At 38.8% G+C, this 15791-nt stretch overlaps 1 protein-coding gene across 2 annotated transcripts in view; it reads right to left on the bottom strand.

Annotated features, from left to right (window-relative positions):
- Nucleotides 1-13673: 13673 nt before the first annotated feature.
- Nucleotides 13674-15791, bottom strand: part of LOC103398635 (CD151 antigen-like) — a 12361-nt gene continuing 10243 nt past the window's right edge. The window contains exons 6-9 of one of the 2 annotated variants that reach the window (XM_025053714.1): nucleotides 15128-15286; nucleotides 14938-15024; nucleotides 14754-14849; nucleotides 13674-14356 (exon numbers count right to left, since the gene is read on the bottom strand). In XM_025053714.1, the coding sequence (XP_024909482.1) occupies nucleotides 14790-14849; nucleotides 14938-15024; nucleotides 15128-15286 (306 nt within the window). In that variant the 3' untranslated portion in view covers nucleotides 13674-14356; nucleotides 14754-14789. Of the gene's footprint in view, nucleotides 14850-14937; nucleotides 15025-15127; nucleotides 15287-15791 lie in introns of both variants that reach the window. The other variant, XM_008337306.3, reaches the window with a different exon arrangement.

Here is a 15791-nt window from a genome sequence, read left to right on the forward strand (position 1 = left end):
TTACTCCACTGTAAGGTAGTGAATTTAAGCTTTTAACTCGTTCACTAGTTACTGCTGCTCTGAGGTATTCCTGTGTAATCTTCTCCAGATGAATTAATGATGTTGTATTTGCTAATACAGTACATTTGTTTGTTTCCACTCTGTAAACATAAGTACCTCAATCCTTCTGACACTACTACAAAAAGTATTAAACATTTTTTGTCTTTTAACTGAAAAAGAAAATGTCCATTAAACTATTTGGAATTTTACGTGTAATTGTGGATTAATTACAATTAATTCTGATTAATCATGATCATAATTATTCACTATTATGAATGATTAATTGAGATGAACACAAACCTAAATTTGACAAAAACCCTTGCTCAATAATGCTATAAAACAAAGGCGATTAAGAGCAGTTTGATGTTTATGTTTCACACCTGGTTTTAATTGTGACTAATCCAAATAATGGGATTATTAATATTGAAAACAAATGTCATGAAAAATATGCAAATATATTTTTCTTCATGGAGTTGGTGAATTTATGTCAGTAAACTGAATTTTGATTGGGCACATATGGATCTGCCTACAGTCACAATCCATTTACAGGCGTATATGTCATATATCAGCTGCTCAGCTCTCCACCTACTGACTACTGACTGTCCTGCACTCAGTGAGGCACATTTAGAGCACAAGGTGAGAAGCAATAGGTGACGTCCTGACTGAAAGTACTGAGAGGAATGCAGCTGTAATTGAACCGCAGCCCATATTACTGAACAGTATGCAGTGTATTACAGTATTTCCATCCTTACTTCACTTTAAACCCTTAAATATTTTATTTGCTCTGTTTTAGAGAGAGGTGAAAGTAAGAGATATAAAACAGTTTCCAGGATTTACATTGTGACTCCTGTCATCGTTTATTTCCTGCTTCAACTGCAGCGCCCGTACTGTTATTATTCACTGTAGTTACGCAGTGTTGGTGTGTGACAAAAAAAAAAAAAAAAAAAACCCAATTGGTGAACATGTATTTCCAGCGTGATCAAGGCAGCACTCTGGCCTTCACTCTTTGACCTTTTCAGTTTGGGTGACCATACCACAGGCCCCTTAGGTCATGGACCACCCAAGGGTGAGGGTGAGGTAGAGTATTTTAAGACTTAAATCAAACAAGAAAAGTGTTTTTTTTTTCAATAACTTTTCCAACAATGTCTCTCATACACACAGAACCACAGAGACAAACTTCTCCTGTTTGAACTAGTGATTTTACTTACTACTTAAGTTATAAAGCTGCAAAGTATGGGATTTTCTTTTCTGATTTTACATAATTTGTACTGTGGCTGAAATTACATGAGCCCCTGAAGAGCAGTTTGTTCAGACTCCACATTATTCTGTACGTGGGAAGCCTCCTCTGCAGTAATAGTAATGTAAAGCAGTTCTGCCATAAAAAACACTTAATAGTTGCACTTCACCCTGCATAACTCTGTGCCCTGGGGTGAAACTGGAAATGGAAGGGTACCTTCTTACTTTTGATTGGTCATTGGCTTCTTGATGGAAACTGCTGTATAAAATTATGGCATTTATTACAAATAAAACATTCCTCAACAATGGCATTTTTTGAGTTTATTGAATTTGTTTTACTCTGAATTTTGAAAGAAGTCAGTCAAGCAAGAAGTTCTTTTCTATAGATTCCACCTAAATTCTGCACACTGTATCCAGTAGTTTGTATTTAGCGACGATTAATTCCCATTGGTAAAATGGTATAGGCTGAGAAACAGCTGTTGGCTGTGAGGTAAATGCAGTTATTTAGTTTGAAAAGACAACTTAACATCAGTCACCTACTAGAGTTGGGAAAGTGGAGATGACGATTGTCATCCTGGCAGATAAAACAGACGTGCATGTGCCAGCTGCCAATGTCTGAGTTGCTGAGTTAACCACAACGGCCTGTGATAAATGGACCTGCTGCTTTTGCTCAATGTGATAGCCACTGCTCGCTGCCCACTGCTACGACACCAGTCACCAATCATCCAAGTAAAACACCTCTGCAAATGTTTAATGACATTTGGTTTTTCATGACATTTGGTTTTATTCAACTTTTCAATAAAGTAAAAAAAAAGGTCTAGCTTAGGCCACTTAGGTAAAATGAAAACATCTGATGATTTTAGTTTCCATCATTTCATATAATTAATGGACCAATCAAAGTGTCACATGGACCAGAACTGAGTGGGCTATTTATCAACATTCAAATACTATTATGTGCACAATGTCTGTGTATACATTTGGGAATAGTATTAATAATAAATGATGTTTCCTGTTAAGATGCTATAAAAGCAACATTTATATTTTATAAGCAGTTTAATAACTTCAGGAAAATACTACACATTGAATTTTAGTTGACTAAATTACATTTTTTTATATTAAGTGTTAAATAAAATGAAACCAAAAATAAAAACAGCTCTATTGACAAAATTGGGTTTGGGTTGAGACTCAATTACAATTTAGTGAAAAGTCTAAATCTGAATGATCCATCTGATGGTTTTCCTCTCTTAAAAAAAAGAACAAGCTTTAAAAGTAAAAAGTAACTTCTGTATCTCATTTATTCGTACAACCTCTAAATACTCATGCAGGAAAAAAGCCTTTTGCTAAACCAAGTAGGAAAAGTGTTTGAAAGGTAGAAAACGGGAATGGGAATTGATTTAAACGCCAACAATTCTCCTCGTGCTTCTCATCTCTTAATACTCTGAAGTTGAGCTGCCAGTTGGACTGAAGTAAACTCCCCTCAGGTGATTTTTCTGCAGTGTGACAAAGTCGCTGTGTTGTTGTTTGGGTTTTTTTCAGCCAGCTGCAACAAAGACAGCTCCTGGTTTGTGTTTTCACCAAACAGGGAAACCTGAAGAGGGAGTGGATAGATAGTCAGAGTAGGGTGATTTTCATCATCACAGTTCTTCACTGCTCAGTTTGGCCTTAAACAAACTAGACCTATAGTTTATTATGACAAACTTCAAATCAAAGTGACTAAAATAAACTTCTTCCAATGTCACATTCTCAAACACAGGACAAATAATCCACATGTTCACAGGATGTTCTTTCTGCTGTTCAGATCATCAGTATTAGCCAAGAAACAACATGACACGCTGTTAATCAGCATCACTACTAAGACACACTGAGGTCACACTTTTCTCCTCCACCTCTCTGGATGAATAGCCAACAGTGAAATTCAATGTTCATGGTTTAGCCTTTATGACTCATCCTTTGGGGCGCAGGATGATGTCACATGCCCAACTTCAATGGAGGCAGATTCAGCTACCACCTGAGGCCTACAATTACTTTGAGAAAAAAAGATGCAGTGAATACCTAAATGCTTTGGATAGCATTTTTACCCATGCTCTGTTGTACAGTATTAGCTGCACCATGGTAACCCCTCACCTGCAACATGGTACAGTATATGCAAGTATATTTGCTCATTTAAAATAAAATCTCCAATCTGATCTTATGGACTTCACAAAACCTGAACAACCCTAGGCTGGGGTGGAAACACAGGAAAAACTAAACTCGTCTGGAAAACACAAAAAAAAAAAAACACAGCATGCCTGGGTCAACAGAAACAGTCCCAAAATAAATAGAAAGAAATAAGGCGTAGAAGGGAAAAAAAAAAATACATGGAATAGTCCAGACCCCAGGAACTTAAACCTCAGCCGAGGACACCCATGCCTAGACCAAGGCAAAGGTGACTGCTGCAGAAACCAAGACCACTGAGGAGAGCAACACAGCTGCTGCAGACACCGGACAGAGAGGCACAGGTGTGTTCAGGGGCAGGTACGGGGCTCTCTGGCCACAGAACACGATTGCAAGTGATGATCTCTGGACTCAGGGAGAAGACTGAAGCCGGAGGGACAAACCCTGGAATGGATGCTACAGGCTGTGTTACCACGGGAACAGACAACCATGGCAGCAGCAGATGAAGCAGAGACGCAGCACCAATCTTGTCTGCAACAAAGCACGCTGCACTGGCTGGAGACGTCAAATGTTGTCTCAGCACTGCTTTGTAGGACATTTGCACAGCAAAATCGCACAAATCTCTTTGACAATAGCGTAAAGGTCGTCTCTCTCCTCCATGGGTCTGTTCTTGGTCGTTTTGTCATTCTTTTAGGTCAGGAGGTGGAGGGACGCACTCAGGAGACACAGATCAGGTGCAGTTTATCAATGAAGTACCAAAATACTCCCAGAACAGTTGGAACATTCAACAAATATCAAACTACATAGTTAGAAGAAAAAACACAGGTCAAACAGGAACAGAGATGAAGGAAAAACAACGAGTAAAGGTTCCACAGCAGTGACACAGGAAAGACAGGAACCATAATCAAAACACAGGAACCCTAATGACAAGAACCAACAAAGACAGAGAAAGAGACAGAGAGAGGGAGTTATACCCAGGGCACCAGGTGAGACCAGTGAAACTGATTAACAGAGAATCACAGGACACAGGTGAGAGTGATGAACTGATTAACCCTGCAGAGACAGACCAGACATATGAGACACTTCCAGATTATACACTGTCAGTGAGATGTTTTCTTTTGTTACTTTAAACAAAAATGAGCAATGAGTCATTTAAAAGAAATTAAGAGAGTGAGGGTGAAAGTCCATTTATAATGTCCTCTTTTTAGAGCCAGCACAGTTGCCCCATGGTGGTAAATAGATACTGGTAGCGGACTCCATAGCTGTCTACTGTATGTTTTCTGCCTGACTCTGACCTTGACTGAAAGCACTCATGTTCAGTCACTTTATTTTTTTCAAGCTTTATCCCTCTTAATTGCCGTGCTAAAACATCCAGGTCGAAGAAAATCAATTTAAAAATAAAGACACATCTCATACAATAAACTAAAATTGCATTTAAGGCACAGAATTTCAGATGTGTTGTTATGGCTGTGGTTCAGACGCTGCACACTCCCACACACGAACAGAGTTTAACTGCAACAGCTCACATTCATTCACAGCTTTTATATTTCTGTGACCTTCAAATAGTTCACTGCTGTCAGAACAATCAGAATGAATGAGCTGCTTTGGTAATGTGCTGCACAAAAGGCTCTGATTTTACCCTTAAACTCAGTGACTCACTGTGATAAAGTGAAACAAATTAAGATCTGAGATGTAGAGAAGGAGGAGCGGAGGACCAGAGGTAAGACGTACATGTACTTTTCTCCCTCATCAACTGTACTGTATGTTACTGCAAAGCTGTCTAGCTGCACGACAAACGACAAACGTGTCTGAAATACTCAACAGAAAACCATTTAAGGTGTTTGTGTGTGTTTTTTTCATTTTACAGCAGAAGCTCCTGAGACAATGGGATGAAGGACGTCCTTTGTGACTTCAGGAAGAGGAGAGATTCTGACACTGTTGATGAGTGGTTCCATTATGACCTCTGTCTAAAGAAAGAAAGACAAATCTGCACTTTCTCTGAGCTGTTGAAATAGAAAAAAATAGTGTAAAATAGGTTTGGACAATAGTGACAAAAAACCAACATATCACACACTTCAGAGAGTGTCAAAGGTGTCATATTTCACTTACACCAATCTCATCTGATACCAGAAGACAAAAAACTGACCAGTCTCTTACTCTTCTACTGACCTCCACAATTCACAACTATAATGTATAATGAAACACAAAAGCCCATCACCTGTTTGACTCCATTAGATAGATAGTTTTAAAGAAACATTAAGAAAAACGTTGTTAAAAGTTGTTATTTTAAAGGTATTTCTTGGTATTTTGATAAATTGGTTCATTGTGTGGATTTGTGCAAATGAATAATAAAAAACTAATTCATAGTGAAAGATGAAGGAGCTCTCCCGGCTGCTGACAATTGAAAAAAGATAAGAAAAAGAATTACAGTTGTTAAGTTGTTTGTTCCCATTTGGCAAAGGAGAATTCAGGTATTTGTAGTACAACACTGCAAATATTACATTAGTGAGCACATCTGAATAATTCGAATACAATTTGACTTGAGCTGGAGCCAATGTCACAGACGACTCCAGTCTACAACATCCTCAGACGCATCTCAATCGAGTCACTGAAGCAGGACCGACTCATTTCAGAATGAGCGTCTGGACAAACGCTCCTCAGACATGTTGAATGCACACAGTCATGTGGTGGAATAGAGAGGGCACTGAGCCGCACACGGAGTGAAAATGAACTCGAGAGACAGAGAAAGAGAGATGAAGATGACAGGAGGAGGAATGTTGTGCAGCTCAAGCTCACATATTATCTCCACATTTTCATTTTGGGTTTTTTTTGCACAGAAGATTCTGCATTGAATCAAACTGTGACCTACATCCAAGCAGCCAAGATGGAGGGGAATTAAATAGATATCATGGCTTAGTTGATCTCATTCTCATGTTCCAGATTAGGTATACAGTAGTAGGGTGTTTTTCTTAGATGCTGAGTTCAGGGTGTGTGGTTGTATGTACTGCGTGTATTTAGCAGCGTACTCTGCTTTTCTTCCTGCACAGAATCCTACAAGTAGATCATTCGAGGAACACATTACATCTTCCATTACATTCAACTGAGCCTAAAATATCCAGCCAGCACAGGAGCTGTGGGTTTGAGTTTATGATGTTGAACAAAAAATCAGAAGAAAGTACACTAAACTGTTAGGAAAAGGCACGCATAACACGAGCCTGGGGATCTGAAGGGCAGACTCTCATTTCAGGGCCAATGAATTGTTATAATGAGCCGTCTATGGGCATGTCACTGTGTGTGTGTGTGTGTGTGTGTATGTGTGTGTAAGTGGATGACAAACACAAGCCTCCCTGAGGCACATGTTTATGTACATATCTACAGCATATCTTCGTGAGAGTCCACTTTAGTGTTGGCTGAACGATTCACTGCAATGTGAGAAACTCATTTTCTCACTCAGCATGAGGGATGAGGCTGGACTGACCCAAGAACCAACAACAAATTGGTATTGCACATTTCATATACATGCACACACACAGAGTCTCTCTCTCACACACACACATATATATATAAGAATGTATAATTGTATTGTAATGTAAATTCAAAATGTCAGAGTAACTCCTCCTTCACTTTAATACTGTGTGTTGATGTTGGTATTAGAAATATTGATCCCAAGTTTCCAAACTGTTGGTGTTAGAGCTGCTGCAGAAAGAGCATTTCAAAAGAAAAAAAAATATTACCAATCGTAAATGTAAAGTTTTAATAAACCACACAGTGGAATCAAATATTCCCCAGGAACCAGGAAAATCTAAAACATATTGACTAGTAAATAAAACAATTTACAGGATTAATTTGAATAATGCATCAATTTTAACAGGAATACATATTGTTCAAATGTTGCACAGATCGACCAAAATGATGGAGTGGATTAAATCCGATTATTGCACAAATAATTTAACAGATAACACTGCAGCTCTGAACAATGTTGGGATAAAGTCACACACAGAATCCCTCTGATCACATAGGAAACTGCATGAATAAGGTAAAAAAAAAAAAACTGATTGCAATCTAATTAATTAGTGGGTTCAAATATTTTTATCTATATAACAACTGATGCCATCCCTTGAACTCCTCCCTTTAAATCCACTCAAATAGCAAACAAGTGAAAAATGTGCACCACAAGGAAGGACTGTTCTCTCCTGCCTGCACACACTCCCTGTGTCCACACACACACACACACACACAGCCTCCAATCTGGAGCCCGCTGTCAGATAACTGTTCAATGTTACTCCATTAATGTCAAGATAAACAGGATTCTGGAGCTTTTATTAAAGCAGGAGTTAATGGGATGTGAACAGAGGCTGGAGAACTCCAAACTGACCTGTGAGGTGGTAACGAGCTTCAGTAACAGCCAGGCTTTTAAACAGAGGTAAAGGGTGTGAGACACATCATCCATTTTGAAGCCTGTTCACTTTGACTTCTAGAAGGTTCTGTTGATTTGAACTACTGCCTTTTAAATACCTTTAAAAAAACTCTTCCTCTCTGCACCAGTCAGCCAGTGTTTTTCTCATGGAGGTCAGTGTATCACTGGGTAGTTTATTTAACTGTGAATCTTTGACTGTTCAGTAATTAAGTACTTTAACCAGTTACATTCATGTTTTACTGTTATTATGTCTATTACACTGTTTCTATTCAGACAAATGGCTTTTCAATGGCCTATAGTGAAGACAGAGTAAAACGTTACGGACTTGAGTTATTCTGAGATGCACGTGCGTCTCATAACAACTTCTAAAACCCGTACTCTTCAAGAGTACGGTTTTTAGAAGTTGTTATGATCATCATCTGTAAAACGATAGAAAGAAAAGTTAGAATGGGAATAATATCAATTGAACTAAATACATAATAAAACACACACACTTGGCACATGTACTTTTTTACACATCCTCCGCTATGCACTCCATTATGTAATCTTACTGAAAGCGACAGCTTGACTAAGACTGGAATTTAACTCTTGGTCACTGTTCACTTCAGCATGATGATTCATTCGTTCCATCATTAAAAGGAAATAAATCGTGTAAAAGACACTAAATCCGTGATGAAAAATAGTGTGCGTCGACAGGCAGGTGATTGTTCACTATGGGTTTAATGAAATTGCAGTATTTTGATAGATTTTCAAGTATTGTGTTTTATTATATCAGATCTCAAACTAGCAGCCAATGCAGTCCATTTACATGTGATCCTCCAGATGACGTAAACAGAGCGAACATAACTCTGTGCACACACAGAAATGATCTGACCTTTTCAGCATTTGGCTTATTTAGGTTAATCTAAACCAACCCACCCGAGTGAGTGATAGTACAGGCAGCCATGCAGCACATGTAACATGTAACAATCACTCCACACATTTGTGTAAAAGATGAGCTTTGTGGGTTTTTTGAGGACTTGAAAAAACAAGTCTGTCGGGTTCTTTTATTAAAAATTAATGACACAAAGTTAAAACACAAAGAAACCATGAGTGGACAAAAAAGCCCTTGATTCGCTATTGTATATTTAACCTTGACGGCATTCACGTTTAATTATATTCATTCCTTGCTGTGAGTAGCATCCAGCCTGTACCTCCTCTCCTTTAGTTCCCACTGAGTGCATCTGCACATCACTTTCAAAGCTCCATTAAAAACACCACAGCTTGTACTACAGCGCCTGTAGTTTTTTGGCCTGTGCTCATCCTTAATTATGATTTTACAGGCACAAGCACATTTTTATAATCGAAAGATGAAAATAAAAAAAAACAATCTTCAGCCTCATCTCAACTTTGGCCTCATCCAAGAATGTATCTGAGATTATTTATTCGACCTGGGATTAAAAAAACAAGGCGTTTACATTTATCATTAGGAATTTGTTCAGATAAAATATAGTTTTGGATACAGTATACTGTATATAGTCCTCAGTGATCTGATATTCTAAAGATGTGAATGCTCACTGCTACGCAAATGATGTATGACATCTAATCTATTGAAGCAAACTTGCAGCTGTTTATCCTCTGCATTAATCACCTGTCTACAGATTTACCTAACCCTGAGATGTTGACGTGGTTACCCATCAAGGAGTGAGTGACAGGAGAGTGATGTATGTGGAGGACAGTCCCACAGCCGTAGAGTTACAGAATCACACACGAGCCTCCGGTCAGAGCACTCAGGCTTCACCCTGATGTGCATCCTTCTCCTGGCTCCTTTCTCAAACACAAGTCAAGTCACATCGGTTTAAAGCCGTGGCAGCTCAGCATTCATTTCCTCACCTGTTCAGCAGCATTAGAGAGAGGAGAAAAAGCTGCCCAAGCTCAAAGTCCTTTATACCACTGAGCCGCTGCCTCTGAAACTGAAGGAAACATGAATGACTATGTATACAGTCAGCAACTTCATTTATAAATGTGCTAAACCAACAACATCACAGTTACATACGGTACTACAGCTAACTTTCTTCACAGTGAGCAGAATTATACTGACATTTTATTGCATGTGATTAAAACAATAAATTAACCCAATAAATATATACTGTATTTCCCAGCATCTGGAAGAATCTATTTACACATTGTTAATAAAATTAATTTAGTGAGAATTGTAATATGAGTGACTTAAAAAGAAAGAACAATGTTTTTGAACAACAATTATGACACAAACAAAAATGTATAATGTGAATATAGTATTCCTAATTTAAATGCCCACTTGTTTACCCTTTCATTCACTGTTTTATTAGCAGATTTTAAAAAATATTATTTCCATGAAATACTGTAGATCGTTGAACCCCATAATCCTCTTTGATCGTTTCTTTACCCTGACCTGACCCCACTGTCATTTACTCCCAGCTAGAATTTGACGCTGCGTTCAGTGTTCTTTGGGTTATGAAACTCTCCCATCCTCCCTAAGACATAAACAACATCTCCATGGCTGGTAGTTCCCGTTGCACATTGATGTAATCCCTGTGGTCACCGTCTTTCCTTCAGCCATACCTTTGTTCTGTCTGTCTCGAACTGTGTCGTCAGCAGAAATGTTTTTCTTGTCTACACAGTGCCTCTCTGTGTCTTTCTGACACCTGCGTTCCAGACGGAGCCAGGTCATTCTTGTACTATAAGCAGAATAGTGAGGCGACTTTGAGGCTTGGAGTTTACATAATCCTTGTTGTGTTCGTTACAGTTTTTATCTGTAAGGTTCATTAAAAAAAATATTATTTTATTAAGAAACACCTTGACATGTTTAAAGCTGCAGTCGTAACTGTAAGAGCCTGTCATTAATTTAATTTAATTGGCAGCTCTAGTCCGCCAGGACAAAAGAAATTGTTTCTAAATCTGATAGGCTCCAAATACGACTGCAGACTTTTAGACCAAATGTTACATTTTAACATCCTCATTCACCCTGTCAGACATACACACTGTGCATAATGTTAGTCCTGAATGAGAATGAAATGACCTGGGATACTTGTGCCTGCAGCAGAGGTGTCTGGGGAAGCAGAGCTAAACATGACAGCAGATTATGTGCAGACTTGCAGCATTCAGTATTCACCTGTAGTGAGGGCACAGGATTAGTTGGCTGAAAGTCACAGTCAACACTACATAGGCTCAAAGCCACTATAGCCGGGGTAGAATTACCTGCAGTGCTTTTCTAAATCTTATCTCTTTAGTAGACACACACACAGCTGTTGCAGAGGAGTCACTTTTTGTGCTCCTTTTTCCTGTAGAGCTGTTTATCTTAAGCAATCTTTCTATTAGACTTAGGGGGCTTAACATTTTCTAGAAAATTGAATTCAATAATAATGATTATTGGCTTAAATTCTAGTTTAGCATTTTCGTTTTGACCTTCTGTGGCCCTGACCACATGCTGGGGAACACTCTGGTGTTTCCTCTCAGGGATTTACATTCATTACCTTTAAGGAATCCCCTCAAACCCAACCCTAACTATGCCCACACTCATTTCAACCTTCCCTCGACCTCATAGCTGATGATGAATGGATCTATGGAAAAACCAAATTAGAAACAACAAATTCTTAACCCCCCAGGAGCTAAAAATGATGCAAGCTATGCCCAAAATTAGACAGTTATTTTTTAACCTTTGGTTCCCGTGTCCTTGGGCGTCAGAACCAAAACCTTCCCGTTCCTTCTCTTGTCATCGGCTGCAAATGTGCTGCGGCACAGATCCCTGTTGTCTGCGTGTCCTGTCGGTACAGAAAAAGACTACCACATCAGAGAAGAGGTCAGAGGTGGAGGGTGTGCAACACTTCCCACAGCCCCACTGAAAATAGCTTACCTCTCTGCTGGAAATGCCCCACAGCCCTAGGTACAGAGAATGACACGTGCAGCAAATGGACAACTGCTAAGCAAGAAGTGGGGAAGATATTTCGGAAGGGTTATGTACAGACATTATTAACATGTCCCTTAAGTTCATCTTTGTGCACGCTGTCACAAAACCCAAGTGGAACAAGCAGGGAGGCCTGCATGGCTGGAAAGGACGATGGAGATTTATTATATGTTTACATCAGAAGGGCAAAATGAAAGGATGATCGTAATTTTTTTATCCTATATTTAGAGGCAAACGTCTTTGACAACAAAATCTATAGAAAGCAGAGTAGGTGGCTTGTGTTCCACGGATGCCCTGTTGAAACTGCAATGTGTTTAACCCCTTTCCAGGCCAACAGAATTGTTAACACACTACAGGAAGAAATGACTTTTAAGTGATTTTTGTTGTTGTTGTTTTAGTTTGGGATGACTGAGCTTTTCCAAGTTGTCCGGCTGTGATATCACCTTAAGGAAGAACTATGACGATAAACGCTGATTTGATTTCACTCTGTTTTGCACCTGCACCATAGAGGGGAGATGTTTATGCGCGGCCAGCTTCACTGACCGGGAAATGGCTTAATTTGCATTGTGAGCTGCACTAATGGAAACCAATTAGCAGGCTGTGGCTGTAAGCTGACTGGTCAACATTTGATTTCCTTCCGGCTGGTGCTGCACGATGACTGAAAAATTTCCTAACCAATCAGGCACAAAAATCCTTGCACACAACAAATATAAACATGTTAAATTAACAAATGAGTGGCGTTAGAGATGGTGACTTCATATCCATTTCCCTCTGCCTCCACCGTCATTCTCTAGGAACCACAACACTGATATAATAATGTGAATATATTTAGGTTGTTTAGCACGTTCTCTCATCCACTGTTTTCATTTGGTCTACCTGCAGCTGCGTTGCCGAAAGCCTGGCAGGTGCTGCTCCCCTGTGTTTGCACATAGTAACTGCATCAGTCACCCAATAACAGTGCACACTATTTTACCACCAACACCACAAAGGTGTCAAATGCAAACCAGTTTCACAGTGAAAGTATCCAGTTAGCAAGTTAGCGGGATAGCAAAACGCAGGCAAGCTGAAACAATTACTAGGTCAAAACAAGAAGGAAACTGAAACAAAAGGGACAGTTTATCCCTGGGTTTTTATCCTCTCCTACTATATATTTTTATAATTTGATTTGTTTTTTCAAATATAAACATTTTGGCAACATTCAAAACCTGAATGCATAATGTATTCCCATTCCTAACAAAAACAAAATTAAATAAAACAAATAGTAAAATGTTAAGCGTACAGAATTAGCACCTGCTCTACCAATTGTAAACAAATTATAATAACGAACATTACTACAAGATGAAAGAGAAAGTTTTGCTAAAAATTTTCAAATTAATTTATATATTAGCAGGCAAATAAAGGTCATAAGCAAACACATCATTTGTTTGCTCTTTTAAAAAAAACAACCAAAATAAATTTGTGAAATTGAATTGCAAGGATGAACTACGATGACAAGGTGTGAGCTTGGTGTGAAAACAAGCTCTTGTCATATACACAGGAAGTACAGTATTTCTCAGTAAAAAAAAGCCAGTATTATACACTTCAGCACCAACAGCGGAGAATATGGGCCACACTGTTAACCTAATTCACCATAAAACAGTCACATTAGTGAAGTAGCTGTGGGTTAATACAATAATGCACCTGAAAGCTGGTGGAAATTATGTAAGGGCCACCGGTTTCAGTCACATTATTTTATCTTTATACAAAATTGGTTGAGTTTTTTTCCTCATCGACATGACCTAAAACAGTAGACTGAAGGCTTTTTAATCGATTTAAAGACATTACTTTACAGTGTTGGATATAGAAGGTGCTGCTTGTCATGAGAACGCAATAAACCAACACTTTATATCACAAAGGCGAAACAAAGTGTTGGTTAATGTTTATTTAAAAAAAAAAATACCCATGATCATCACAAAGTTTAGTCATACAGCAGATTAATTTATGTTGTCTTTAAGGCATGAGGAAACAATTACAACAAACAGTAAGAAATCACTGGTCTTGGCTAGGTCTGTTAAATATAACATATATGTTTAATAAAAAGGTAAATTAAATCTTCATTTAAAAGAGTCATCATATTAAATTAATCTAAGGAGACTTCCGTAGATACGTAACAAGGCTGAAGGAAATACAGTGAGCCTTACAGAGAGGTTCAACTTTGGCATCAGTGGATAAATGTCGCATTAAAAAGGAAGTAAAAAATGGCACTTCATTAAGGCTAAATCTGTAGGACTGTGTGTTTTATATAAATCAGTTCAGTATTAGGTTTAAATACTTGACAGTGTTAGCATGAGCCAGTGAAAATGTGGACACGTGTTTAAAAACATGATCAATCTCTAACTAAAAAACTTCTACAGAAAAAAAAAATCATCAATTTCAACCTATAAAAACTAGCCAATAAAATGTTGAAAAGGCCGCTATTGAACAAAGAAATGTTTAATATCAAAAGAAGTCAAATGAATGTCCAATCAGCTCAGGTGGAAAGTGAATAGCGCTGCAGTGGAAGGCCTCAGGCGTGGGCTTGTTAAGCTGCTGTTGGAGGAGAGAAGCTGTGGCAAACAGGAGATTAACATTTTCTGCAAAGTGCCTGTTTTACTCCGCTGATCTTTACACCAGTCTCAGGTGTAACATCTGTTCCACACATACTAATGCAGGTAGAGGAGATCAGAGTGGATAAAAACTACAACGACTCTTGTCCCAATGAGGCCTGGTTACACTCTGCATCAGAATTCTCATCTGTTTCTCTCAGGGCCCCGCCCCCCACACCACCATTGTCTTCAAGATGAAGGTGAGGCAAGAAATCTCCTACTGCTTTGTTTTACTAAGACACAATTCTCTGACATACAATTCTAATCTCTGGCAAAAGTCTTCTCCCCTCTGTGTGAACGGTAAAGAAAAACAACGGATGCTGGGCTGTTTGGACTTGATGTGTGGTGATGGAATTACCTGCTCCACCCACGCACTGATGCTCTTTAGCTTCTCCTAATATGGTTCTGCCTTTAGACTTCGATACAGGCAGCATGTAAACACCATCCCTATGACCTAGAGATTAGAAGGAAGAAAAAAATTAAAAATTTTAATGGGATTTCTCCAGACTTACCTTAGTCTGAGCTGAGGATTCCCTACATACCTGTACACAGGCAATACCAACACCCACTGCTCCAATGATCTTCAGGTGGTCCAGAATAAATCTTTCCAGTTTAGTGATACAGCCACCCTAACGGTAAAGATGTCTAGTTGAAGTCCTCTTAAAGCTGGCATACAAATGTTTTCATGCTAAACAGGCCCTCAGTCTCCCCCAGTACAGCATTTTCTCCTACCTCCACCTTGTAGATGTTAGAGGGGTGGTCCCTGAGGCCACACATCTCAGTGACACTCTTACAGCAGCTGTCAGGCACCTTCCTCCCGTTGGAGGCACTAGAGCGAATCCACACACTTGAGGCCCAATCAGAAGAACTGTTGCTGCCACAGCATTTAAACTGACAGGAAAAAGAGACAAAAAAGCCTGTGCTGAGCTTTGGTTCTATGGTAATGGTAACAAAAAACATTGGAATTTTTAGCCCTCAGTGACAAGCCAGATTTTTGTGTGATCCACTAATGTCAAGGTCTCAAACCAAATATTTTGTTTTACTGCTAAACTTCCCTTAAAGTTGCAGCTGTGCAAAAATGTTTGTGAAACTAGGCAGGAAAGAACGCTTCAAATATATTCAAAAATAAATGTTGACAACTCATAGCCAGGGGGTTCTGTACTTGAAAAATAGATTATTTAATATGAGAATCTCTGAATTTTCCATTTTATAACTGCGCTGTCAACAGAAATGAGTAGTACTGTAGGTGAATCACAGCAGGGAATACTGACTCCATCAGACTCAGCTAAAATCTGAGAGAATTTAAGTGTGTGTATATTATGCATCAGAAGTATGTTTGCAGGTGATATTGTCATTGACTGTTGACAGTCAACATGTATTCAGTACAATGTTACTG

This window comes from Cynoglossus semilaevis, unplaced genomic scaffold, assembly GCF_000523025.1.
Source record: "Cynoglossus semilaevis isolate Cse_v1.0 unplaced genomic scaffold, Cse_v1.0 scaffold1431, whole genome shotgun sequence".
NCBI lineage: Eukaryota > Metazoa > Chordata > Actinopteri > Pleuronectiformes > Cynoglossidae > Cynoglossus > Cynoglossus semilaevis.